This window comes from Pipistrellus hanaki (assembly GCF_964339955.1).
Source record: "Pipistrellus hanaki genome assembly, chromosome: X".
Lineage (NCBI taxonomy): Eukaryota > Metazoa > Chordata > Mammalia > Chiroptera > Vespertilionidae > Pipistrellus > Pipistrellus hanaki.
This window is the reverse complement of record NC_140524.1, coordinates 10,245,393-10,271,132: the sequence shown is the minus strand read 5'-3', so window position 1 is coordinate 10,271,132 and position 25,740 is coordinate 10,245,393. Positions and strand designations below refer to the sequence as shown.

General features: G+C 58.2%; 1 protein-coding gene across 1 annotated transcript; it reads left to right on the top strand.

Annotated features, from left to right (window-relative positions):
- The first annotated feature begins 7,128 nt into the window (after nt 1–7,128).
- Nucleotides 7,129–25,701, top strand: PLXNA3 (plexin A3). The gene is made up of 33 exons (XM_084870995.1): nt 7,129–7,401; nt 9,347–9,971; nt 10,472–11,011; nt 11,950–12,132; nt 13,292–13,420; nt 13,490–13,590; nt 13,898–14,021; nt 14,105–14,261; nt 14,338–14,437; nt 14,604–14,718; nt 14,892–15,092; nt 15,231–15,327; nt 15,705–15,895; nt 15,973–16,118; nt 16,194–16,314; nt 16,668–16,804; nt 16,897–17,067; nt 17,754–17,847; nt 17,931–18,170; nt 18,256–18,399; nt 18,479–18,713; nt 18,803–18,945; nt 19,029–19,285; nt 19,382–19,448; nt 19,536–19,682; nt 19,780–19,939; nt 20,033–20,136; nt 20,345–20,441; nt 20,717–20,907; nt 21,025–21,194; nt 22,400–22,612; nt 22,788–22,938; nt 24,700–25,701. Exons 2-33 carry the CDS (start codon nt 9,375–9,377, stop codon nt 24,793–24,795), a joined length of 5,619 nt encoding a protein of 1,872 aa, XP_084727121.1. The 5' UTR covers nt 7,129–7,401; nt 9,347–9,374; the 3' UTR covers nt 24,796–25,701.
- Nucleotides 25,702–25,740: the final 39 nt, after the last annotated feature.

Below are 25,740 nucleotides of genomic sequence, written 5' to 3'. Positions count from 1 at the left end.
TTTTTTATTAAAAAAAAGGATACATCTACAGACAGCTTATACAACTAAATAAAAGGAAGATGAATGATCCAATTAAAAAATGGGCAATGGACCTAAATAGAATATTTTCAAAAGAAGACAGAAGGAAGGCCAAAAGGCACATGAAAACATGCTCAAAGTCACTAATTATCTGAGAGATGCAAATCAAAACGACAATGCGGTACCATCTCACACCTGTCAGAACGGCCAACATCAACAAATCGACAAACGACAAGTGTTGGCGAGGTTGTGGAGAAAAAGGAACCCTCGTGCACTGCTGGTGGGAATGCAGACTGGTGCAGCCACTGTGGAGAACAGTGTGGAGTTTCCTCAAAACACTGAAAATGGAACTCCCATTTGATCCAGTAATCCCACTCCTAGGAATATATCCCAAGAATCTATTGTAGAAACACCAATCAGAAAGGATATATGCACCCCTATGTTCATAGCAGCACAATCTACAATAGCTAGGATTTGGAAACAGCCTAGGTGCCCATCAGCAGATGATTGGATCCAAAAACTATGGTACATCTACACAATGGAATACTAAGCTGCCATAAAAAAAGAAGAAATTCTCATCATTTGCAGCAACCTGGATGGAATTGGAGAACATCATGCTGAGTGAAATAAGCCAGTCAATGAAAGAGAAACACCACATGACCTCACTCATTTATGGATAATAAAGAATATGATAAACTGATGAACCAAAAGATAGATATAGAGACAGTAAAGCAACAAGCAGACTGTCAAGTTATAGCGGGGATGGTAGGGAGATCTGGGGGAGATAATAGATCAACCGAAGGACTTGTATACATGCATATAAGTACAACCAATGGACATAAAACTCTGGGGGGGAGGGTATGTATGGGAGGTGGGGGGCAACGTTAAAATATGTACACAGATGATAATTTAATAAAAAAATAAAAAAAATAGTACATGGGAGCTATTTCTACTATTCTTACAGCTTTTCTGTAAGTTTGAAATAATTTCAAATTATAAAATTAAAAAGAAAGTAACCAATTCTATCCAACATCTAGCCAGGGCAATTGGGCAATAAAATGAAATAAAAGTCATCCAGATTGGAAAGGAAGAGTAAAACTATCTCTTTTCTCAAATGACATAATCTTGTGTATGCAAAATCCTAAGAAATCCACTAAAAAAAACTATTAGAGTTAATAAATGAGTTCATTAAGGATAAAAGATCATTCATCACCCAAAAGCAATTGCATTTCTGTACCCTAGCAATGAAAAATCCAAAATGAAATCAAAAAAGCAATTCCATTGACAAACAGCATCAAAAAGGATAAAATACTTAGGAATAAATTTAACAAAAGAAGTATACTGACAACTACAAAATATCACTGAAAGAAATGAAAGAAACCCAAAATAAATAGGAAGACTTCTGCTTAAGTCAGTTCTCCGGAGAAATAGAACAGAGTACACACACACACACACACACACACACACACACACACACCATGTATTTTGAGGAATTTGCTCATGTGATTGTGGGGGTGGCGAGTTGGGAAGTCCCAAATTTGTAGGGTGGGCCAGCAGGCTGGAGACTCGGCCAAGCTTTCTATGTCACAGTCTTGAGGCAGAATTTCTACTTCTTCAATTTTGGTTGTTAAGGGCTCCAGCTGAGTGGACGAGACCCACCCATGTCATGGAGGGTAATTTTTACTTAAAGTTGATGTTGATCATATCTACAAAATGCCTCCACAGCAACACCAAGGCAATGGTTTGATTAAATCACCAGGGATTACAGATGAGCCAAATTAAAATTAATAAACGCGACATTAATCATCAGAACATCTCAAGTTCATGGATGGAAAGACTTAATCTTGTTAAGATAGCAGCCTTCCCCACATTGATCTAGGAGATTCAATTCAATCCGTATTAAACTCGCACTGCCTTTTTTTTTTTTTTTTTTTTCCTGCAGAAACTGTCAAGCTTGTCCTAAAATTCACATGGAACTGCTAGGGACCCTGAATAACAAAAGCACTCTTGAAAAAGAACAAATTTGGAGGACTCACACCTCGTGATTTCAAAACTACAGTGATGAAAACACTGTAGGATGGTCCCAGATGGTTTGGCTCTGTAAATAGAACCTCGGGCCCCAGACTGGAGGGTCACAGGTTCAATTCTGGTCAAGCACACATACCTGGACTGTAGGCTCAATCGCCTCGTTAGGGCATGTGCCAGAGGCAACCAGTCAAAATCTCTCTCTCTCTTTCTCTCCCTGTTCCTTCCACTCTCTCTAAAAATCAATGGAAAAATATCCTTGGGTGAGGATTAAGAAAAGACAGTGTAGGACTGGCATAAAGATGAACATATATATCAATGGAACAGAATTGAGAATCTAGCCAGTTTGAGTGTCAACCTATGAACCAGGAGGTCAGGGTTCGATTCCTGGTCAGAGCATATGCCTGGATTGTGGGCTCGATCCCCAGTGTGGGGCATGCAGGAGGCAGGCGATCCATGATTCTCTCTCATCATTGATGTTTCTATCTCTCCCTCTCCCTCTCCCTCCTCTCTGAAATTAACAAAAATATCTATAATAATAAAAATGTAATATGCCAATTAGACCAGGCGGCCTTTTGGACAAAGCCAGGGCTGGGAGGGAAGCCCAGGTCCCGGGTGCCAAAGGGAAGCTAGTGCCGGCACTGGGGGAAGGAAGGCCAATTTTGCATGGATTTTGTGCATCGGGCCTCTAGTATTTTAAAAAAAGAAGAATTGAGAGTCCAGCAATAAACCCATACATTTATTGTCAATTGATTTTTTGAAATATGTTTTTTATTGATTTCAGAGAGGAAGGGAGAGGGAGAGCTAGAAACATCAATGATAAGAGAAACTCAGGGATCGACTGCCTTCTGCATGCCTCCCACTGAGGATCAAGCCCACAAGCCAGGCATATGCTCTGACCAGGAATCGAACCCTGACCTCCTGGTTCATAGGTTGATGCTCAACCACTGAGCCACACTGACCAGGCTACACTTTTATTTTAAAAACTAGTAGCCCTGAGCACAAATTCGTGCACCAATAGCTCTCTACCTACTGCCCCACCCTCCTGTAGCTGCCCCCTCATAGCTTGCTGCCATGCCCCCTCCTTCACTGCCCTCTTGTAGTTCGCTGCCCCACCCTCCTGCAGATCTGTGATCTGGTCATTATGCGGTTGGTATTATGCCTCAAGGCAAAGGGATAATTATCATATTCCTCTCTTATTATATAGGACTAGGGACCTGTTGCAGGAATATTCCTGCAAGACTTCTGGTGGGCTTCCCTCCCGCCACCACCACCTCTCCCACCCCCCCACTTCTCCCACTGTGGTGGAGGGCCCTGCCCACCCATCCTGCTGGGCCCGCCCTGCCCCACCCTGCACACACTGCCTGTGCTTTCCCTCCAGTAACTGCAGCTGCCTTGCTTTCCACTTTCCCTCCCTCTTCCTTCTATGCTGTCTTCGGTCTTCACTCCTCCCTCCCTCCCCGTATGCAAATTAACAGCCATCTTTGTTGGATTAATTTGCATACTCGTTCTGATTGGCTGGTAGGTGTGGCAGAGTGATGGTTAATTTGCATATTAATCTATTATTAGGTAGGATGATATGAGTAAGTTTGTCTTCATGGTCCCTGACATCTGCTGAACTATAGAGCCAGACTTCATCAGTAGGGCTGTGTGGTGCCTTGTATCTGCCTCCTGACATCCTGTTTACCATCTCTAGAAGGCTCAGCTTGTACAGAAGCTGGACATATTTTTTGAAGGGTATGTCCCCAGAAAGAGTGAGAGAAATTCGGAACCCAGGCCGATGGCATCAAATGCACTGATTTGTCTCTTGGTCCATTCTATTCTGGCTTCAGAGAAATAAGACAGTTGCTAATGAGATCTGTCCCATGGTGTGTAGTTTCTGTACCTTGAACTCTCTCATTTCAGAGATCTTGTTCCTGGTCTTGTTTCTGTTCTAAAGGCTCATCAGGTTCTTCCCCCTCCCCCTCCTGGACATTGAATCTATCTCTTCAGTTTTGGTTTGTTGGTGTTTTTTTTCGTTTTCATCCCAGAAATGCTCACATTTTCATGTCACAGATACTCCTTCCTATTAGCTTCCTGTGGAAGCAATACAGGAAACACTAGATAATTAGGAGTCAAAACACTTTATTAATAGTTGCACAGACCTGATGCAGTGCTGGTAAAAGCCTGAGTTCCTCTGGTGAACAATTATGCAGCAAAAGCACACCAGGAGACCCACGTGCTGAGGGTCTCCTGGTGTGCCAGACAGTTTGTCTGATACAATGGAACCAAATCAGACATATGGAGCGGGGTCAGGGAAGGAGACAGTCAGAAACAAACCCTAGCTGGTTTGGCTCAGTGGATAGAGTGTTGGCCTGCAGACTGAAGGGTCCTGGGTTCAATTCCAGTCAGGGCACGTGCCTGGATTGCAGGCTTGATCCCCAGTGGGGGGCGTGCAGGACTCAGTCGATCAATGATTCTCTCTCATCATTGCTGTTTCTTTCTCTCTCTCCCACTCTGAAATCAATAAAAATATATGTATATTTTTTTTAAAAAAACATCACATAACCCCGACTCGGTGACTCAGTGGTGAAATGTTGGCCTATGAACCCAGAGGCCACGGTTCAATTCCTGGTCAGGGCACATGCCCGGGTTGTGAGCTCGGTCCCTAGTGTGGGGCGTGCAGGAGGCAGCTGATCCATGATTCTCTCTCATCATTGATGTTTCTATCTCTCTCTCCTTCCATCCTCTCTGAAATAAATATATATTAAAAAAAACACCATCATATAAATAAGTGGTTGCTTTATGTGAAATTACAAAGGAGTTGTTGGGAATATGTAGATAAGAAGGGATTTTTTTTTTCTTGTTTAGAGATGCCAAGGAAGCCTTCTAGAGTAATTCATGCTTAAATTGAAATTTTAAAAATGAATAGGCATTACCTACGTACAAATGTTTTTGTTTTTTTAAAAATATATTTTATTGATTTTTCACAGAGAGGAAGAGAGAGGGATAGAGAGTTAGAAACATCGATGAGAGAGAATCATCGATCAGCTGCCTCTTGCACACCCCCTACTGGGGATGTGCCCACAACCAAGGTACATGCCCTTGACCGGAATCGAACCCGGGACCCTTGAGTCTGCTGGCTGACGCTCTATCCACTGAGCCAAACCAGTCCCGGCTACCTACGTACAAATGTATGGTAGAGAAAATGGCTGAGCAAAGGCCCTATGACAAGAAGGAATAGGGCAAATGTACAGACCTAGAAATGTGGCTGGCGTATAAATAATAAGGGACGGTATAGCATGAGATGAAGATAGAGAGCTAGGGGTTGGATCATGTGGGTCTTTATGAGTCATCCCCAGGATTTTTTTTTCCTACCCCAGATATTTGATTTTGAAACCAAATTTGGACTCTTGATGCTGGAACCCCAACTTCCTCAGCAAGTTGTAGGAATCCATCCCAGGACACAGGTTGCTGGCAGTGCCGTGCTGAGGGTGTGTAATTGGGAGAAAGTGTAGCTGGTTGACACTGTCTACCTTCTCTCCTCTGAGTCTCTTTAAAAATATATATTTTATTGATTTAAAAAATATATTTTATTGATTTTGTACAGAGAGGAAGGGAGAGAGATAGAGAGTTAGAAACATCGATGAGAAAGAGTCATCGATCAGCTGCCTCTTGCACACCCCCTACTGGGGATATGCCCGCAACCAAGGTACATGCCCTTGACTGGAATCGAACCTGGGTCCCTTCAGTCCCCAAGCCAACGCTCTATCCATTGAGCCAAACCGGTTTCGGCTTTTATTGATTTTTTTATTGAGAGGAAGAGAGAGGGAAAGAGAGTTAGAAACATCAACCAGCTGCTTCCAGCACACCCCCTACTAGGGATGTGCCTGAAACCAAGGTACATTCCCTTGATTGGGATCAAACCCGGGACCTTTCAGTCCGCAGGCCGACACTTTATCCACTGAGCCAAACTGGTTTCAGCTCTGCTGTCCTTTGAGTCTTGCTTCTAAGTCCTCCTCAGGTTGTGATCTTCTCTGGATTCGGTGCCTAGCTCGATTCTAAAACCAAATCTGGATTCTAGACTCTTCAGTGTTGATTTCTAAAGCAAGCTGGGTAAGGTTTTTGGTTGAATGCTTTGATGAGGATTATATATATATTTTTCAGAGAGGAAGGGAGGGGAGGGAGGAGAGAGAGAGAGAGAGAGAGAGAGAGAGAGAGAGAGAGAGAGAGAGAGAGAGAGAGAGAACCACTGGTAGGCTGCCTCCTGGACTCCCCACACTGGGGATCCAGCCCACAACCCGGGCATGTGCCTTGACTGGGAATAGAACTGTGACTGGCAATAGAACAGTGATCTCCTGGTTCATAGGTCCACGCTCAACCACTGAGCCACGCCCTTGGGGCTTTGATGCGAATTTTCAATTGATCTCCTGTGGATTCAGTGTGGCTTCATGTACCATTCATTGTCTTTGGAGACTTGTCTTGAGCCATGTTGGAAGAGAGAAATCTCAACCTTTGACCAGGAGATCGTCACATTTTTAATGTGTGACTTACATGATAGATGAATTATACCTCAAATCTGTTTTTTTTAAAAAAAGGGGGGGGGGGGCGTAAGGGAATGAAATCCCCAGTGTGTCGTGTGTCGTGTGTGTGTGTGTGTGTGTGTGTGTGTGTGTGTCCCGTCTCTGGCTGGGGAAGGGGCCAAGTATAAAAGGTGACAGCTCTCGAGTCCTTGTGCTGGCCTTTTGCACATTATTAGTCCCGGGCCCTCCAGGTTATGGACCGTTGCGGGGAGCGTGTCCTAAGCCAGGGTGCACCTGAGGGGTCAGGGAGCAGGTGAGGCAGCAGGTGACCCCGGTGCGTCTGGGCGCCGGGGCGGGGCGGGGCGGGGCCGGCGCGCCCCCGAGTCCGCCGTGCGCAGCCCCGGGCCCGAGGGGGTGTGGCGTGGGCGCGAGCGGGTCCCAGGGTTGCCCGAGGCAGCGGGTGGGGAGGGGGGGAGAGGCGCGCGCTGCGGACGCGGCCATTGTGCGAGTGTGGGGGGGTCAGCTCGTCGGGCGGGGATCCCTGCGGCTGCCGAGGCCCGGGCTGTGCGCTGAGCCTCCCCCCAGACCCCGGAGAGGAGCGGCCCCGGCCCCTGCGCCCCGCCGCCCGGCCCTCCGCGGGCGCCCCCGCCCAGCGCGGTGGTACGGTCCGGGTTTAAAAGGCCCCGACGGCCGGGGGCCTGCCCAGTGTGTGGGCGGCGGCGGCGGGTTCGGTGGTCGGGACCCGGGCAGAGGGCGGCGGCGGGGGCGCGCCATCGGAGCCGGTGTGGGGCTCGGGGACGCGTCCACGTGGCTGGTGGGCGGCCACCCGGAGCCAGAGGCGGCGGCGGAGGGGCAGGTAGGTGGCCGCCATCCCCCGCCGCCCGCGGGGGGCAGCCTGTTCTGGGGTTCGGGCAGCCCGAGGGTTCCGTGGGCCTTGCGGGGGTGGGGCCCCACCTTCCCTCCTGCTCCTCGGGCGCAGGCCTGACGGATCCCCCATGCCCCGCTCCGGCAGGGACCTCCACGCCGAGCCCAGCCCCCCTACCCAACCGGGACCCTTTGTGGCGGAGGAGCGGCCTCTCCGAGGACTGCTGTGGCGCCTCCATCCACTAGGGTCCCCGTGGGTCGGGCGAGCGGTGCCCCTGGTGGGGGCAGGGCGAGCCTGGCGAACACCACGGTGGGGGCATCGCGGGCACTGGGAGCACTGGGGAAGGGGCGCTGGAGCCATGTCCCTGCGAGGGGCGGTCTCCTCCTCGGGCTCCGCCGCCTGGGCTGTAGCGGAGGGGTGTGCGTGCGTGCGACGCCCCAGGCTCCCAGTTACAGGTGGAAGTTGGCATGGGGTGCTTGGGATACAAATCCTGCCTCCCCAGGTCTTCCCCCTGACCTGTCCCGGCCCCCCTTCCTCTGCTTGTGTCCCCGCGGGGTGCGGAGGAGGTGAGGGTGCGCTGCGGCCTCGCTTCCCTCTCGCCTTTCTTTCTTCTCTGGCTGTTGCGTTCGGGGTCTCGGATGCCGATCTGACAAAAGAGCCCCTGAAAGGTGATCGGGCTGAGCTGAAACTTTGCCGTTTCCAGCTGGGCCTGCTCCTTGTTCTAGCAAATGCATTTTTTTTTTTTCTGTTCTCTCTTCTGCACCTCCCTGGTTTGGCTCCTGGCACACACACACACCCCCGGCCCTCCCCCTCCCTGAAGCTGGGTACCTGGCGTCTCCCTTGGGCTTGGGCACTGAGAGGGCAGCGCTAAGCCCTGCCTTGGTGGCTGCCCCGGTGGCTTCTAGGACACTGCCGTGCTGTCTGCCACCTGGATGTGGCAGGAGAGCTGGGTGTGGCCTGGGGGGTGAAGACTCAGGCAAGCTGGGTGCTGTCCTTACAGCCCGGACCCCATTTCCCCAAAGACTCTATTTGAGGACTGTGATCCCCTTTCAGTAGGGTTCCGTGGGCCCCCCCTGGCACCTCTCCTCCTTCAGCCAACCTCTGGATCTGGACGGAGAGCCGCACAGGGCTGCCCGGGCCATCTGGCTGTGCCTGAGCAGAGCCTGACTTATGTCTGTCTCGGTGGTGCCTGGTTGGGGAGTGGGGGGCGGGGGGGAGAGCAGGCGAGACTTGGCTTTGTGTTGGATCGGTAGGCCAGACAGCAGGCTCCTGGACAGCCGGCCGAGGGAGGCCCTCGGGCTGAGGAGGCAGCTGGGGCCAGCAGTAGGAGTGTGGTGGTGGCACAGGGTCCAGTCTTAGGCCTTGATGCCCCAAACCTCTGTCCTGAGGCCCCTGGTGGCAATGCCACTCTGGAGTGGTGTCCCCCCCCCACTCCCTCCCCTCCCCCGCTGGTGATTGTTCTCTCCCCGCCTTCCCCCTTCTCCCAACTTGGGCGTGGGGCGTCTCTGTGGCCTGGGGTTTGCCGACTGTGGCTCTTGTGTGCGGCCAGCCCTCGGCTCTGGGATCTGGTGTCCGGGGCTCATTCCAGGATGCCTCTCCCAGCATCTGGCTCTGCTGCCCCCTTGGGTGTGGCCCAGTTGAGGCGAGGCCTCCTGGCTCCTTTCCAGGGCTGGGGGGGTTGGGGGGGTGGGGGATGATTGATGGCCCCCAAGCCTGCCTGCGCTCACTGCTCACTCCCTCGCCCTGCTGGAGGCCCCTCCTCTCTCTCCCAGCCGAGGTCACCATCTGGGGCTCCGGCTCCGGCATGGTGGTGGGTGAACGAGTGACTCGCACCCACTGTGGCACGGAGCTCACCCTGCTGGGGGTCCCGGGGCAGAGAGAGAGTTTGCAGCCTGGGCCAGGGGCCTCTCACTGGGCACTCCCCATCTCTCCTCAGGCTCTTCCCGGGAGCGCAGCCGCCGGCCATGCCCACTGTGTGCCTCCTCCCGCTGCTCCTCCTTGCCATGGGGGGGGCCCTGGGTGGCAGCAGGCCCTTCACCGCCTTCTCAGTGACAGACACCACCCTCACCCACCTGGCTGTGCACCGGGTGACCGGGGAGGTGTTTGTGGGGGCAGTGAACCGGGTCTTCAAGCTGGCCCCCAACTTGACAGAGCTGCGGGCCCACGTCACGGGCCCCGTCGAGGACAACGCTCGCTGCTACCCGCCCCCCAGTATGCGCGTGTGCACCCACCGCCTGGCGCCCGTGGACAATGTGAACAAGCTGCTGCTCATAGACTACGCGGCCCGCCGCTTGGTGGCCTGCGGCAGCATCTGGCAAGGCATCTGCCAGTTCCTGCGCCTGGACGACCTTTTCAAGCTGGGCGAGCCCCACCACCGCAAGGAGCACTACCTGTCGGGGGCCCAGGAGCCCGACTCCATGGCCGGGGTCATCGTGGAGCAGGGTCAGGGGCCCAGCAAGCTGTTCGTGGGCACCGCCGTGGACGGCAAGTCGGAGTACTTCCCCACCCTGAGCTCCCGCAAGCTCATCAGCGACGAGGACAGCGCCGACATGTTCAGTCTGGTGGGTGAGCCTGCCTGTCCGTTCCCCCTCCTCCCCTCGCCTCTCCTCCAGCCCCTGGAGAGCCAGCACCTGGGTCCCTCCCGCCTGCACTCTGTCCTGGCTCCACCTCCAGGAGAGCCCAGGTCCTAGAGGGGACAAGCTCCTAAAGACAGGAGGATGGGCCGTAACCGGTGTGGCTCAGTGGATAGAGCGATGGCCTGCGGACTGAAGGGTCCCGGGTTTGATTCCGGTCAAGGGCACTTACCTTGGTTGTGGGCACATCCCAGTGGGGGTGTGTAGGAGGCAGCTGATCGATGTTTCTCTCTCATCGATGCTTCTAACTTTTTATCCCTCTCCCTCTCTGTAAAAATAATAATAAATAAAAAAGACAGGAGGCTGGGCTGAGGCCCAGGATGGGGCTGGTCTGGGGGAACCATGTTGGGGGGCTGAGAGGCCCAAGTTTGGGAGGTAGGTGACAGAGCCAGGTCTCACCCCTGCCTTCTCCTCGCCCCGCCCTCCAGGTGTACCAGGATGAGTTTGTCTCCTCGCAGATCAAGATCCCCTCCGACACCCTGTCCCTGTACCCTGCCTTTGACATCTATTACATCTACGGCTTCGTAAGCGCCTCCTTCGTGTACTTCCTGACGCTGCAGCTGGACACGCAGCAGACGCTGCTGGACACGGCGGGCGAGAAGTTCTTCACGTCCAAGATCGTGCGCATGTGCGCCGGGGACTCGGAGTTCTACTCCTACGTGGAGTTCCCCATCGGCTGCTCCTGGCGCGGCGTGGAGTACCGCCTGGTGCAGAGCGCGCACCTGGCCAAGCCCGGCCTGCTGCTGGCCCAGGCCCTGGGCGTGCCCGCTGATGAGGACGTCCTGTTCACCATCTTCTCCCAGGGCCAGAAGAACCGGGCCAGCCCGCCCCGGCAGACCGTGCTCTGCCTCTTCACCCTGAGCACCATCAACGCTCACATCCGGCGCCGCATCCAGTCGTGCTATCGGGGGGAGGGCACGCTGGCCCTGCCCTGGCTGCTCAACAAGGAACTGCCCTGCATCAACACCGTGAGCGCAGCGGGCTTCAGCCCTGGCACCTCCACTTCTCCCGCTCAGGGACGCTTGTCCCTTCTCATCCTCTCCCTGCGTCTGCTGCTGCTCCTCCTCCTCCCCTTGCCTGCCTTCTCACCAGCTCTCTTGGCAGCCACTCTCTGTTTGTGGATCATGCCTCTCTCTCTCCCTCTTCCTGCCCCTCCATCCATCCCCAGTTTGCTGCTTCTTGTTCCATCTCCCGAGTGTCCCTCAATGAGTTAGCGAACATCTGTCATTTTTAAAAATATATATATATATTATTGATTTTTTTACAGAGAGGAAGAGAGAGGGATAGAGAGTTAGAAACATCCATGAGAGAGAAACATCGATCAGCTGCCTCCTGCACACCCCCCATTGGGGATGTGCCCGCAACCAAGGTACATGCCCTTGACCAGAATCGAACCCGGGACCCTTCAGTCCGTAGGCCAGCGCTCTATCCACTGAGCCAAACCGGTTTCGGCCTGCCATTTTTATTGATTTCAGACAGGAAGGGAGAGGGAGAGAGAGAGACAGAAACATCAATGATGAGAGAGAATTATTGATTGGCTGCCTCCTATATACCCTACCCTGGAGATCAAGCCTGAAATCCGGGTATATGTCCTAACCCGGAATTGAACCATGACCTCCTGGTTCCTAGGGCGATGCTCAACCACTTGCAGGCCCAGGCCTCGCTCTCCTTTCCCGCTCCCGCACCCACTCCCTCCACCTCCCTCCGCCATCTCCTTCCTGCATCTGCCTCCTCAGTCCCCAATTTCCCATGGGGTCCAGGGCAAGGGCCTGGTCTTAGCTGGTGGGGAACAACTTGCAGATCCTGCTTCCTCCCCTAATGTGGGGTCTCGTGGCCTCTGTCCAATTGCTGGCCCCCCTCTCCCCCCAAGCTTCGACTCTCACACGCATTCCCGCTATCTTCCCAGCCCATGCAGATAAATGGGAACTTCTGCGGGCTGGTGCTGAACCAGCCGCTGGGTGGCCTGCACGTGATCGAGGGGCTTCCCCTGCTGGCGGACAGCACTGACGGCATGGCGAGTGTGGCCGCCTACACCTACCACCAGCACTCCGTGGTCTTCATTGGCACGCGCAGTGGCAGTCTGAAGAAGGTACGCCCTGGCCCCCTTGGCATGTACATGTGGGGGCAGACTGAGACATGGCATGAGGGGTAGGGACAAGAATGTGCAGAAGAGCCCTGTGAGAGCCCGGACAGTACACAGCCCGTAGGGCAGGGGTCCTCAAACTTTTTAAAGTGGGGGCCAGATCACGGTCCCTCAGAGAGCTGGAGGGCCGGACTATATGAACTACTAATTCCTACTGTAACACCTCGGCTGCGCTCACTGCCCAAAAAACCTGGCGGGCCGGATCAGACTCCTCTGCGGGCCGCATGTGGCCCGCGGGCCGTAGTTTGAAGACCCCTGCCGTAGGGGAAGGGGGACTTCCCAGGCTGGGCCCCAGGAACAGCCCCCACGGCCATCCACCCCTCCCAGCACCCATGCTGGCTTTGGGTCCCGGGTTCGATTGCTATGGCTGTGGGAACAGAGACCAGACCTGTCTCGGGGCGTCCCTGCAGGAGAGCAGATGGCCGTGGTTCGCCATCGTTGCTAGATCCTTAGTCAAATGGATGCGGACATAACCGGCTTTGCCCTCCTGTCCGTTCCTGTGCAGTGGGGCCTCGGTTGCTGCTGATCCGGGACCCGGGCTGGTGGGACATGGGGAGACGGGTCCCTGGGACCTCTGGCGTGTCCTCAAGGGACAGGAGTCAGGGCGGCTTCCGCTCCTCATCCTGTTTGCCAGGCGATGGCAGAGCTATCCCCAGAGGGGCGGGGGAGGTGTGGGTGGCTGAGGTCTCGGGCCGAGCCCGCTCCCTTAGGGTATAATTCCCACCCCATACGCTTCCCCTGCTTACAGCATACATTCCAGGGCTTTTAGTAAGTTCGCAGAGTTGTGCAACCCTAACCACCCCTCACCACCGTCTCATTCCAAGACATTGTCATCACCCTGAAAACCTCTTCCCCTCTGGAGGTCAGCCCTGCAACCCAGCCCTGGACACCAATATCTCTGTCTCTATCTCCTGGGAGTGCTTTCTGGCTGGCTGAGTCACCTCGGAGGACCTCCAGGGGCTGCCAGCCTTTGAGCCCTCCGTCCCCAGCCCCTGGGGACCGCGGGGTCAGGGGAAGTTCAAGTGCTGAGCCAGGCCCTGGCTTCGGCTCAGCCACAACTTGGGAAGTCGCCTGTCGTCCCTCTTCCCTGGTCTTGTGGCCCCAGGTCCGAGTTGATGGCTCCCAGGACGCCCACCTGTACGAGACGGTGCCCGTGGTGGACGGCAGCCCCATACTCCGGGACCTGCTCTTCAGCCCCGACCACCGGCACATCTACCTCCTGAGTGAGAAGCAGGTGGGCCCGAGGCGGTGGCGGCGGGCGGCTGCGGGGCGGCGGGGCGGGTGCTGACGAGGCTGTCCCCAGGTGAGCCAGCTCCCGGTGGAGACCTGCGAGCAATACTCGAGCTGCGCGGCCTGCCTGGGCTCCAGGGACCCGCACTGCGGCTGGTGCGTGCTGCAGCACAGGTGAGAGACCAGGCGGGCCGGGAGGTGACAATGGCTCAGGGACACTGCTCCCAGGAGGAGCCACCAGGCCTGTCGGCTAGGGAGGGCGGCACCTGCCCTCGCCCGCATGCTCACGCCTCCCAGCCCGGCCCTTGCGGCCTCCCCCTCCCTCCCCTCCCGCAGTCTCCAGCTGGCAAGCAGACCCTCCACCCCGTGGGCCAAGGCGCTGTGGGCTGGGCCCGCTGTCCCCCTCCCCCCAGGCTCCCAGTGAGCCTTGGACAGACCCTCCCGGGCAGATGCGGGATGGGCTCTGGCTGACCCCACGCAGATGCTGCCGAGAAGGGGCCTGCCCAGGCGCCTCGGCCCCGCACGGCTTTGCGGAGGAGCTGAGCAAGTGTGTCCAGGTGCGGGTCCGGCCCAACAACGTGTCCGTGACCTCGCCCGGGGTGCAGGTGAGTGGGGTGGCTTGCAAGCAGGGCGCGGGGGCAGGCGTGTGCTGAGGGATGCCTCCCGCTGAGCCCCCTGCCTCCCGCAGCTGACCGTGACCATGCACAACGTGCCAGACCTCAGCGCGGGCGTGAGCTGTGCCTTCGAGGAGGCGGCGGAGAACGAGGCCGTCCTGCTGCCCTCCGGGGAGCTGCGCTGCCCCTCGCCCTCTCTCCAGGAGCTCCGGGCTCTCACCAGGGGGCACGGTCAGTGGCTGGGCTGCTCGGGAGGGGGCGCTCTCCGTCCCCGGCTGCCTCACGGCTGCCCTTGGCCTTGCTGCAGGGGCCACGCGCACTGTGCGGCTGCAGCTGCTCTCCAAGGAGACGGGCGTGCGTTTCGCCGGGACCGACTTTGTCTTCTACAACTGCAGCGTCCATCAGTCGTGAGTAGCGGCCTTGCTGACCTCTGCCCCCATGTCACCGTGCAGGCCTCACATGGGCCCTGGCGCCTTCTTCCTTTGTTTCCCCTTTGTCCCCCGGGAGGGGTGGCGAGGGGGCAGCCTGGCCTTCTGTGTTGTTTCTGATGCCTTTCTCCCCCCCGCCCCCCAGGTGCATGTCCTGCGTTGGCAGCCCCTACCCCTGCCACTGGTGTAAGTACCGCCACGTGTGTACCAGCCACCCCCACGAGTGCTCCTTCCAGGAGGGAAGGGTCTACAGCCCCGAGGTGAGGCGGGTGCCGTGGGGGGAAAGGGGGTGTGGGGGGGGGGCTGGCCTCTGGCTTCTCTGCCTTTGATTCTCCTTTGGTTCCTTTGAATCTCAATGCGGAACCGGCGCCCCGCTGGGCCAGGATGGCAGCAGCTGGTGCGTGGCTGACGGGTGCTCTCCCTCCTCCCCAAGGGCTGCCCTGAGATCCTGCCCAGCGGGGACCTCCTGATCCCGGTGGGCGTCATGCAGCCCCTCACCCTGCGGGCCAAGAACCTGCCGCAGCCGCAGTCGGGCCAGAAGAACTACGAGTGCGTGGTGCGGGTCCAGGGCCGGCAGCAGCGCGTGCCCGCCGTGCGGTTCAACAGCAGCAGCGTGCAGTGCCAGAACGCCTCGGTGCGGCCCCACACCCCTGCCCCCGCCTGTGCCCCGCACCCTCACCTGTGCCCCACTCCCCCGGCCTGTGCACCCCATCTCCCTGGCCTGTGCCCAGCTCAGGACACCTTCTGAGGGGTCGTGGTCCCTCTCCCCCAGTACTCCTACGAAGGTGACGAGTATGGTGACATCGAGCTGGACTTCTCTGTGGTCTGGGATGGAGACTTCCCTATTGACAAGCCTGCCACCTTCCGAGGTGAGGGGCAAGATGGGGCAGAGGTTCCTGGCCAGCGTGGCTCAGTGGTTGAGCGTCGACCTATGAACCAGGAGGTCACGGTTCGATTCCCGGTCCAGGGCACATACCCGGGTTTCGGGCTTGATCCCCAGTGGGGGGTGTGCAGGAGGCAACCGATCAATGCTTCTCTCTCATCATTGATGTTTCTATCTCTCTCCCTCTCCCTTCCTCTCTGAAATCAATAAAAATGTATTTAAAAAAAAAAAAAAAAAAAAGAGGGGGCGGAGGTGCTTGCCTCCTGGGGCAGAGTTGGCACGAGCGGGGGCCAGGTCTAACGGGGACCTTTAGTGGCCCTGGCTCCCCACGGCCTCCCCCAGCAGCGCCCCCTGTGTCCGCAGCTATCCTGTATAAATGCTGGGCACAGCGCCCCAGCTGCGGCCTCTGCCTCAAGGCCGACCCCCGCTTCAGCTGTGGCTGGTGCGTCTCGGAGCACAGGTGCCAGCTGCGTGCCCACTGCCCAGCGCCCAAAACCAACTGGATGCACCCGAGCCAGAAGGGCACGCGCTGTAGCCACCCCCGCATCACCCAGGTGAGCCCCCGCCCCTCCCGCATCCGAGGCACCCAGCGGTCTGGCTCCGCCCTCTCACCCTCTGTCCTGCTCCTCAGATCCACCCGCTCATGGGGCCCAAGGAGGGGGGCACACGAGTCACCATCGAGGGAGAGAACCTGGGCCTCACCTACCGGGAGGTGGGCCTCCGGGTGGCCGGCGTGCGTTGCAACTCCATCCCCGCTGAGTACATCAGCGCCGAGAGGTGAGTGCGGCTGCGCGGGGGCCCAGGCTGCTGCTCCGAGGCTGGCCCTGACCTTGGCTGTCCCCTGGCCCCTAGGATCGTGTGTGAGATGGAGGAGTCGCTGGTGCCCAGCCCGCCGCCGGGGCCCGTGGAGCTGTGTGTAGGCGACTGTTATGCTGACTTCCGCACGCAATCCGAGCAGCTCTACAGCTTTGTGGTGCGTGATCCGCCCCGCCCTTCCCGCACCCACCCCTTCTTTTTTTTCCTTTTTTCTTTTTATAAAAAAATATTTTATTTTTTTACAAAGAGGAAGGGAGAGGGATAGAGAGTTAGAAACACAGATGAGAGAGAAACATCGACCAGCTGCCTCCTGCACCCCCCTCCCCCACCGGGGATGTGCCCGCAATCAAGGTACATGCCCTTGACTGGAATCAAACCTGGGACCCTTCAGTCCACAGACCAACGCTCTATCCACCGAGCCACACCGGCCTCAGCCACCCACCCCTTCTGAGGGCGCAGGACCCGCACTGGGCTGCCCCCTCCCTCCCCTCAGGGTCGCTTCTCCCACAGACCCCAACATTCGACCGCGTGCAGCCCATCCGGGGCCCGGCCTCCGGGGGCACAAGGCTCACCATCTCGGGAAGTTCTCTGGACGCCGGCAGCACTGTCACGGTGATCGTGAGGGATGGCGAGTGCCAGTTTGTGAGGTGGGTAGGGCCCTGCCGGTCTTGGGATGGGCATCTGGCTGCCCGGCGAGGGCCCCGGGCCACCTGCTCAAAGCTCTCCACTTGCCATGTAGGAGGGATGCCGAAGCAATTGTGTGTATCTCGCCCGTTTCCACCCTGGGCCCCAGCCAGGCCCCCATCACCCTGGCCATCGACCGTGCCAACATCTCCAGCCCCGGAGTTCTTTACACCTACACCCAGGACCCTACCGTCACTCGCCTGGAGCCCACCTGGAGTATAATCAAGTAAGACCCTGGGCCCTTGGACATCAGATTACACCTCCTCTAAGCTGGAGCCCTTAGCCCGGCCGGTGTTGCTCAGTGGTTGGGCATCGACCTATGAACCAGGAGGTCACAGTTTGATTCCCAGTCAGAGCACATGTCTGGATTGTGGGCTTGGTCCCCAGTAAAGGACACGCAGGAGGCAGCCAATCAATGATTCCCTCTCATCATTAATGTTTCTCTTTCTCCCTCTTCCTCCTCTCTGAAATCAATAATAAAACTATAGTAAACCTGAGCCCTGCCGAAACCGGTTTGGCTCAGTGGATAGAGCGTCGGTCTGCGGACTGAAGGGTCCCAGGTTCGATTCCGGTCAAGGGCATGTACCTTGGTTGCGGGCACATCTCCAGTAGGGGGAGTGCAGGAGGCAGCTAATTGATGTCTCTTTCTCATCGATGTTTCTAACTATCTCTCTCCCTTCCTCTCTGTAAAAAATCAATAAAATATATTTAAAAAACAAACAAACAAAAAAACACAAAAACCTGAGCCCTTGTTGGCAGAGGGGGCAGGGTCCTCCTGACAGAGCACCTGGCACCCACCCAGCGACCTGAGGTGTGCGAGGTCCCAGGCTCCACTGCAGCCTTCATAGCTCTCCCAGGCTGGGCTGGGGGCACTGGGGGACAGAGGCTGAGGCCCCTCCTCCCTGTCCCCAGCGGAAGCACTGCCATCACTGTCAGCGGGACCCACCTGCTGACAGTCCAGGAGCCCCGGGTCCGGGCCAAGTACCGAGGCATCGAGACCACCAATGTGAGTGCCAGCTGCCCTCGCCCCGCCCCCGCCCCTGCCATGCCTGGTCTCGTGTGCTGGACTGCCTGCCTTTGTCCACACAGACGTGCCAGGTTATCAACGACACCGCCATGCTGTGCAAGGCCCCTGGCATCTTCCCGGGGCGGCCCCAGCCACGGGCCCAGGGCGAGCACCCTGATGAGTTTGGCTTCCTGCTGGACCACGTGCAGACAGCCCGCTCCCTCAACCGGTCCTCCTTCACCTACTACCCTGACCCCAGCTTCGAGCCGCTTGGGCCCTCCGGCGTCCTGGATGTCAAACCTGGCTCCCACGTGGTGTTGAAGGTGCTGGTGGGGCGCAGGGGCTGGGGGAGGGGGGGCGGAGCAGGGGCTAGGGGGATCCCTGGCTGACTGTGCCCTCCACACACAGGGCAAGAACCTGATCCCTGCGGCAGCGGGCAGCTCCCGCCTCAACTACACCGTGCTGATCGGGGGCCAGCCATGTGCGCTCACCGTCTCGGACACGCAGCTTCTGTGTGACTCCCCCAGCCAGACGGGCCGGCAGCCTGTCATGGTGGGTAGGGCGTGGGAAGGCCGCCGGGGGCCTGTGGGGGCGGGCGCGGGGGCCAGCTCATGGTGAGCCTCTTCCCCAGGTGCTGGTGGGCGGCCTGGAGTTCTGGCTGGGCACCCTGCACATCACCGCCGAGCGGGCGCTCACCCTGCCGGCCATGGTGGGGCTGGCGGCCGGGGGCGGGCTCCTGCTGCTGGCCATCACCGCCGTGCTGGTCGCCTACAAGCGCAAGACCCAGGACGCGGACCGCACGCTCAAGCGGCTCCAGCTCCAGATGGACAACCTGGAGTCCCGCGTGGCTCTGGAATGCAAGGAAGGTGCCTGCAGCGGGGGTGCGGGGCGGGGCGGGGGTGCGGGGTCCCGGCCTCCTCTTGGTCTGCTCACTCTGCCTCCCGGCCCCGCCCAGCCTTCGCCGAGCTGCAGACGGACATCAATGAGCTGACAAACCACATGGACGTGGTGCAGATCCCGTTCCTGGACTACCGCACCTACGCCGTGCGCGTGCTCTTCCCGGGCATCGAGGCCCACCCGGTGCTCAAGGAGCTGGACGTGAGCCCCCGCCCGGCCTGCCCGCGCCCTGCCACCCCCAGGGCTGCCGCACCACCATCTGACGCCCCCCCTGTCCCTCACAGACGCCCCCTAACGTCGAGAAGGCCCTGCGCCTGTTCGGGCAGCTCCTGCACAGCCGTGCCTTCGTGCTCACCTTCATCCACACGCTGGAGGCCCAGAGCAGCTTCTCCATGCGGGACCGTGGCACCGTGGCCTCGCTCACCATGGTGGCCCTGCAGAGCCGCCTCGACTACGCCACGGGGCTGCTCAAGCAGCTGCTGGCGGACCTCATCGAGAAGAACCTGGAGAGCAAGAACCATCCGAAGCTGTTGCTGCGCAGGTACGACCCGACCCCAGCCCCGTCCTCCGCCAGCCTGCCCCCCCAAGCCGCCCCACCCCCTGCCCGGCCAGGGCCCCAGTAACCTTTGCGCCCTAGGACGGAGTCGGTGGCCGAGAAGATGCTGACCAACTGGTTCACGTTCCTGCTGCATAAGTTTCTGAAGGTGCGCCGGGCAGGGGGGCTGTGGGCAGGGGGGGCGGGGAGGCAGCTGGCCACGGGACAGGCAGCCACATGCCCGCTGTCCCTGCAGGAGTGCGCAGGGGAACCCCTCTTCCTGCTCTACTGCGCCATCAAGCAGCAGATGGAGAAGGGCCCCATCGACGCCATCACGGGCGAGGCGCGCTACTCCCTGAGCGAGGATAAGCTCATTCGGCAGCAGATTGACTACAAGACGCTGGTGAGTGGGGGCCCGGTGGGAGGGGCTCTGGTTGTGGCCAGGGTGGGGGGGGAGGGGGCTGGCCCAGGACCGGCCCTGCACGTCTCCTCGCCCGCAGACCCTGTACTGTGTGTGCCCAGAGAGCGAGGGCAGCGCCCAGGTCCCCGTGAAGGTTCTCAACTGCGACAGCATCACCCAGGCCAAAGACAAGCTGCTGGACGCCGTGTACAAGGGCATCCCCTACTCCCAGCGCCCCAAGGCCGAGGACATGGACCTGGGTGAGGCCTCCCCTCTCCTCCCTCCCTGGACCCTGTCCTCCGGGGTCTCCGGGGACACCAGGCAGGATCTCACGGGCTTTCTGTGGCCCGCAGAGTGGCGCCAGGGCCGCATGGCCCGCATCATCCTCCAGGATGAGGACGTCACCACCAAGATCGAGTGTGACTGGAAGAGGGTCAACTCACTGGCCCACTACCAGGTGAGGGGCCGGGACCCCGCCCACCCCCAGGACCCCCTGGGAGCTGTGGGCCTGCCCTGGTGACACAGGAGCAGGGTCCCTGCTCCCTCCCCCGTCGGGGAGCCTCGGGAGCCATTCTGTACACCCCGCAGGGTCTGGCCAGGGGGTGACCTGGGCCCCCAGGCTCCTCGGCTGCCTGCACTGCCCCCTTTCTCTCTGGGGTCTCCAGGTGACAGATGGTTCCTTGGTGGCACTGGTGCCCAAACAAGTGTCCGCCTATAACATGGCCAACTCCTTCACCTTTACCCGCTCCCTCAGCCGCTACGGTAGGTGTCCTGTGTGGTGGCCTCCCTGTGTCCTGTGAGGCTGTGACCGAGGTCACAGGGAGCCCCTGTCGGAGCAGCCAGCTTGGCTCTGGTGGCTTCCCTGGGCCTTGGCATTGGAAGGTCTGCCATTCCTTAGAGCTTAGTAGTGGGTGGACCAGCAAGAGCATACGGGTCCCCTCAGCCTGCTGGGCCCCCATGACACAGAGGGACAAGCGTGCCCAGCAGTGGCTGGTGGGGCCCCGATGCCTAAGGGGCCGACTGGTCCTCTGCCCCAGAGAGCCTGCTTCGCACAGCCAGCAGCCCCGACAGCCTCCGCTCGCGGGCACCCATGATCACGCCTGACCAGGAGACGGGCACCAAGCTGTGGCACCTGGTGAAGAACCACGACCACGCAGACCACCGCGAGGGGGACCGTGGCAGCAAGATGGTCTCCGAGATCTACCTGACGCGGCTGCTGGCCACCAAGGTGCGGGCCTGCCCCGTGCCACCCTGCTCACTGCCAAGCCTCCGTCCCCCTCTATCCCGCTGTGGGGACACCCCGACCGGCCTCCCTCATGGCCCTATGTTTGCTGGCCCCCTGCAGGGCACGCTGCAGAAGTTTGTGGACGACCTCTTTGAGACGGTGTTCAGCACGGCGCACCGGGGCTCGGCCCTGCCCCTGGCCATCAAGTACATGTTCGACTTCCTCGACGAGCAGGCCGACCAGCGCCAGATCAGCGACCCTGACGTGCGCCACACCTGGAAGAGCAACTGGTACTGCCCCGTTCCCTCCTGCTGCTGGCCCCTCTAGGGGTGGGTGGTCTGAAGAGGCTGCTGGCTTTGCCAAGACTCAGCCTGGGCAACCGATGGGAGCTGGAGTGGTTGTCCAGGCAGGAGAGGACCAGCATCCAAGGTGGCAGCAAGCAAAGAGGGCGAGTGAGCGCAATTCGGAGGTGGGCGCTGTAGGGCATGTGGCTGGGGTGGTGGGGCCAGTACCCAGCAGTGGCTCTCAGCCCTCGGGGCCGTGCCTGGGGCAGAGATGCTGCTAGCTCAGCCCATGGGGTAGCTCTTTTTTAAAGAAATATATTTTTAGCCCTAGCCGGTTTGGCTCAGTGGATAGAGCATCGGCTTTCGGACTGAAGTGTTCCGGGTTTGATTCCAGTCAAGGGCACATGCCCAGGGTGCGGGCTCAATCCCCAGTAGGGGGCATGCAGGACGCAGCCAATCCATGATTCTCTCATGGATGTTTCTATATCTCTTTCCCTCTCCTTCCCTCTCTAAAATCAATTAAAATATATACCTATATATTTTTTAAAATATTTTATTGATTTTTTACAAAGAGGAAGAGAGAGGGATAGAGAGTTAGAAACATTGATCAGCTGTCTCCTACACCTCCCGCACTGGGGATGTGCCCACAACCAAGGTACATGCCCTTGACCGGAATCAAACCTGGGAATCTTTGAGTCTGCAGGCCAACGCTCTATCCACTGAGCCAAACCAGTTAGGGCAATAAAAAAAATATTTAAAAAATATATATATTTTTATTGATTTCAGAGAGGAAGGGAGAGGGAGATCGAGATATAAACATCAACGATGAGAGAGAATCACTGATCAGCCACCTCCTGCACTCCCCCTACTGGGGATCGAACCCGCAACCTGGGCATGTGCCCTGACCTGGATTCAAACCATTACCTCCAGGTTCATAGGTTGATGCTCAGCCACTGAGCCAAGCCTGCCGGGCCCCGTGTGGTAACTCTTTATGTCTCTGGGAGAAACTTAAAGAAAAGGCTGTTAACCCTAAATGGGTCGCTCTTGCTGCTCTGGGCAAGACGTAGGCTGGCCAGCCAGGAACCGTGAAGGGAAAGGGGAAGGGTTAGGGTTAGGGTTGGGGTTAGGGTTAGGGTTAGGGTTAGAGTGGAAAGGCATTGGGAGGGTGCTTCTGGGAGACGATGGAGCTGCGGATGTGTCCGTCCACGCAGCCTGCCCCTGCGCTTCTGGGTGAACGTGATCAAGAATCCGCAGTTCGTGTTCGACATCCACAAGAGCAGCATCACGGACGCCTGCCTGTCGGTGGTGGCCCAGACCTTCATGGATTCCTGCTCCACGTCCGAGCACCGCCTGGGCAAGGACTCGCCCTCCAACAAGCTGCTCTACGCCAAGGACATCCCCAACTACAAGAGCTGGGTGGAGAGGTGGGCCCTGCCCTGGGGCCCCGGGTTGTGGGGAGGTGGGACCGAGCAGTCCAGGGGAGCTTCTCTGAGGTGGGCCAACTACAGGGAAAAGGCCCAGAGGCTGGCCTGGCAGCCAGGGCGGGGCCTTTGGCGTTTGTGCCACCTGCCCGCGTGTGTGACCTCAGGGTCCCAACAGGTACTACCGGGACATTGCAAAGATGGCATCCATCAGTGACCAGGACATGGACGCCTACCTCGTGGAGCAGTCCCGCCTCCATGCCAGCGACTTCAGTGTCCTAAGCGCACTCAGCGAGCTCTACTTCTATGTCACCAAGTACCACCAGGAGGTGTGTGCTGCCCCCAGGGCGACAGAGGCTTGGTGGGAGTCGAGGAGTGCCACTAGGACGTGGAGGGGACAGAAGGGATACGCAGCCCATCTTTTATTTATGTTTTAATACTAGAGGCCCAGTGCATAAAATTCTTGCAGGGTAGGGGGTTCATCATCCCAGCCTGTGCCCTTTTGTAATCTGGGACCACTCACCCTAACTGCTAGCCTGCCTGCCTATTTGCCCGCTCACCCCTAACTGCTCACCAGCCTGCCCACCCCTAACCACTCACCTGACTGCCTGCTCAGTATGCGTCACTGAGACCACTCATTCTGCCGTAACGGTTGATTAGGCATATATATATATATATATATATATATATATATATATATATATATCATTATTGATTTCAGAGAGGAAGGGAAAGGGAGAAATAGAAACTTCAAAGATGAGAGAGAATCATTGATGGGCTGCCTCCTGCACTCCCCACATTGGGGATGGAGCTCGCAACCCAGGCATGTGCCCTGACCAGGAATCGAACCTAGGACTTCCTGGTTCATAGATTGATGCTCAACCACTGAGCCACACCGGCCAGGCAGGAGCTCATCTGTTAGATTGCTCATGATCATTCCCCCAAGCAGGCCCCTAGACCCAGCACACATGACACCCCCCTTGATGCTGGGATTTAAAGGACCCAGAAGAGAAGCCACCGGCTAGAGTACAAAGTTCTGGTTGGGCAAATTCTGGTGAGGGCCGGGGCATTGGGAGGGACAGGCTGAGGGGGGTGGGGCCAGAAGGTGGGCATGGACAGCCCTGTCTAGGGCTTGTGGGATTTGTGACTGGAGGTGGCAGGAGGCAAGGGACATGGAGGTGTGGACCTCAGGATGTATTCTTGGCTGAAGATCCGGATTTGTGAGCCAGGGCATGGCCCTGAAGGCTGGGCCTGGATGAGCTCAGCCAGGGTGGCCAGGATTGGGTGCAGAGGGCGAGGCGACCCAAACACTGAGCTCCGGGGCCTGGGACACTCAGAGGTGGCAGAGGAGAAAGGGAGTAGGCAGCGGAGACAGAAGGGGGGGTGGCCAGCGGGTGGGACGGACCCCAACAGTACAGAGATGATCCTGGAACATGTCTGAGGAACCCGGCCCCCCATGGAGGAGGGTGAGGGAGGAGCGAGCGCTCAGCTGTCAGGTGCTGCTGATAGTCAAGGAGCGAGGGCCTGAGCATGTTGGCTGGCTTCGGTGACAAGATCATGGAGACCTGAACAAGAGAGGTTTTTTTTGGGGGGGGGGGGGCGGGAATGAATTAAGAGGGGATGAGAAAGGGAGACCGGGAACCATAAGTCCAGACCACTTGTGGGAGGGCCGCATTCTGGCTGTGGAGAGAGAGGAGGAGGGATACAACCCAGCTGAGGTGGATCTGGGGTGGGGGAGATGAGGGTGTGCTCAGAGGTGAGAGATTGGAGCCTTTCCCACGGGTCTAGGGCCACAGGTGAGGAGGGACGTGCTGAGGCAGGGGGGAGAGGAGAGGTGAGGAGGGATGGGCTAAGGCAGGGGGGAGGGGAGAGGTGAGGAGGGACGTGCTGAGGCAGGGGGGAGAGGAGAGGTGAGGAGGGATGGGCTAAGGCAGGGGGCAGGAGAGAGGTAAGGAGGGACGGGCTAAGGCAGGGGGCAGGGGAGAGGTGAGGAGGGAGGGAAGAGGTGAGGAGGGAGGGAAGAGCTCAAGGCTTTGCCCGGGATCAACCCGCCTCCCACATGGAACCCAGCTCCGGCCTCCCTCCCGCAGGTGCTCACCGCCCTGGACAGAGACGCCTCCTGTCGGAAGCATAAACTGCGCCAGAAGCTGGAGCAGATCATCAGCCTCATGTCCAGCAACAGCTAAGGGTGGTGGAGCCGGTGAGGAGGGGGCTTCCCGGTCCTGGGTCGTCGTCCTGTCGAGGGGGGGGGCTCACGCCTGGGGCTCAGGGCTGAGCCCGGGATTGGGTGGCACAGGCCAGGTCACCGGGCCAAGGTGCCCCCGAACCCCCTTCATTAGTGCCTTGCTTTGGGCCCTGCAGGCGGGGAGGGGGTGACAGGACCTAGCCCCCCACCCCAGCAGCAGCAATACCCCCAGCCTCCTGCCCTTGTGCCCAGGTGTGTGACAGCCCCTGCCCCCCTTACTATTTATACCCCCAACCACCTATTTATTTAATTTATCTCCGCCTCACCGCCTCCACCTGTAAATACCCCCCCCCCCCCCCCGGGATGTTGCCAACCTCATTCTCTTCCTTGAGTTGTCCCGACCCTGTGACACCATCAGCCTTGGCATCTCGCCCTTGCCATGGCCTCGGCACCAGCAGCGCTTGGGGTGATGCACCCTAAGCTGCCCTCGGACTGTGGCTGTGCCAAGGGGGCCCCGCAGCCGGACCACAGCGTCCCTCTCCAAACCTCTCGGGACTTGGACTGCGCATCCTCACGGGGCCCCGTCCTCTCCAAGCCCCCGAGAGCTGTAACTAGACGTTCCGGGGCCTGACCTGGGCCTGGGGCTCCAGAACTTTCTCCCGGCCCTACTGCCAAACCTCCTCAGTGTTGTCTCACTTGCCTTGGACCCTCATCCTCAGCTGCCCAGTTCTGCGCCCGCCCCGAGGGGCCGAGGCGGCAGTGCCTTACTCCTTTGTGTTTTTGCCTCTTTGGAGGAATCTGGCCCCATCTCGAGGTCCCGGAACCCCCACCCTCTCCTCTTTTGTTGCATGAGTTTTCCTTTGTTCATGTACATTTTTTTTTCCTAATTAAACATTGGGAAAATGGAGTCCGTGTGGTTCTTCTCTCGGCGCAGGTGGGTGGGCGG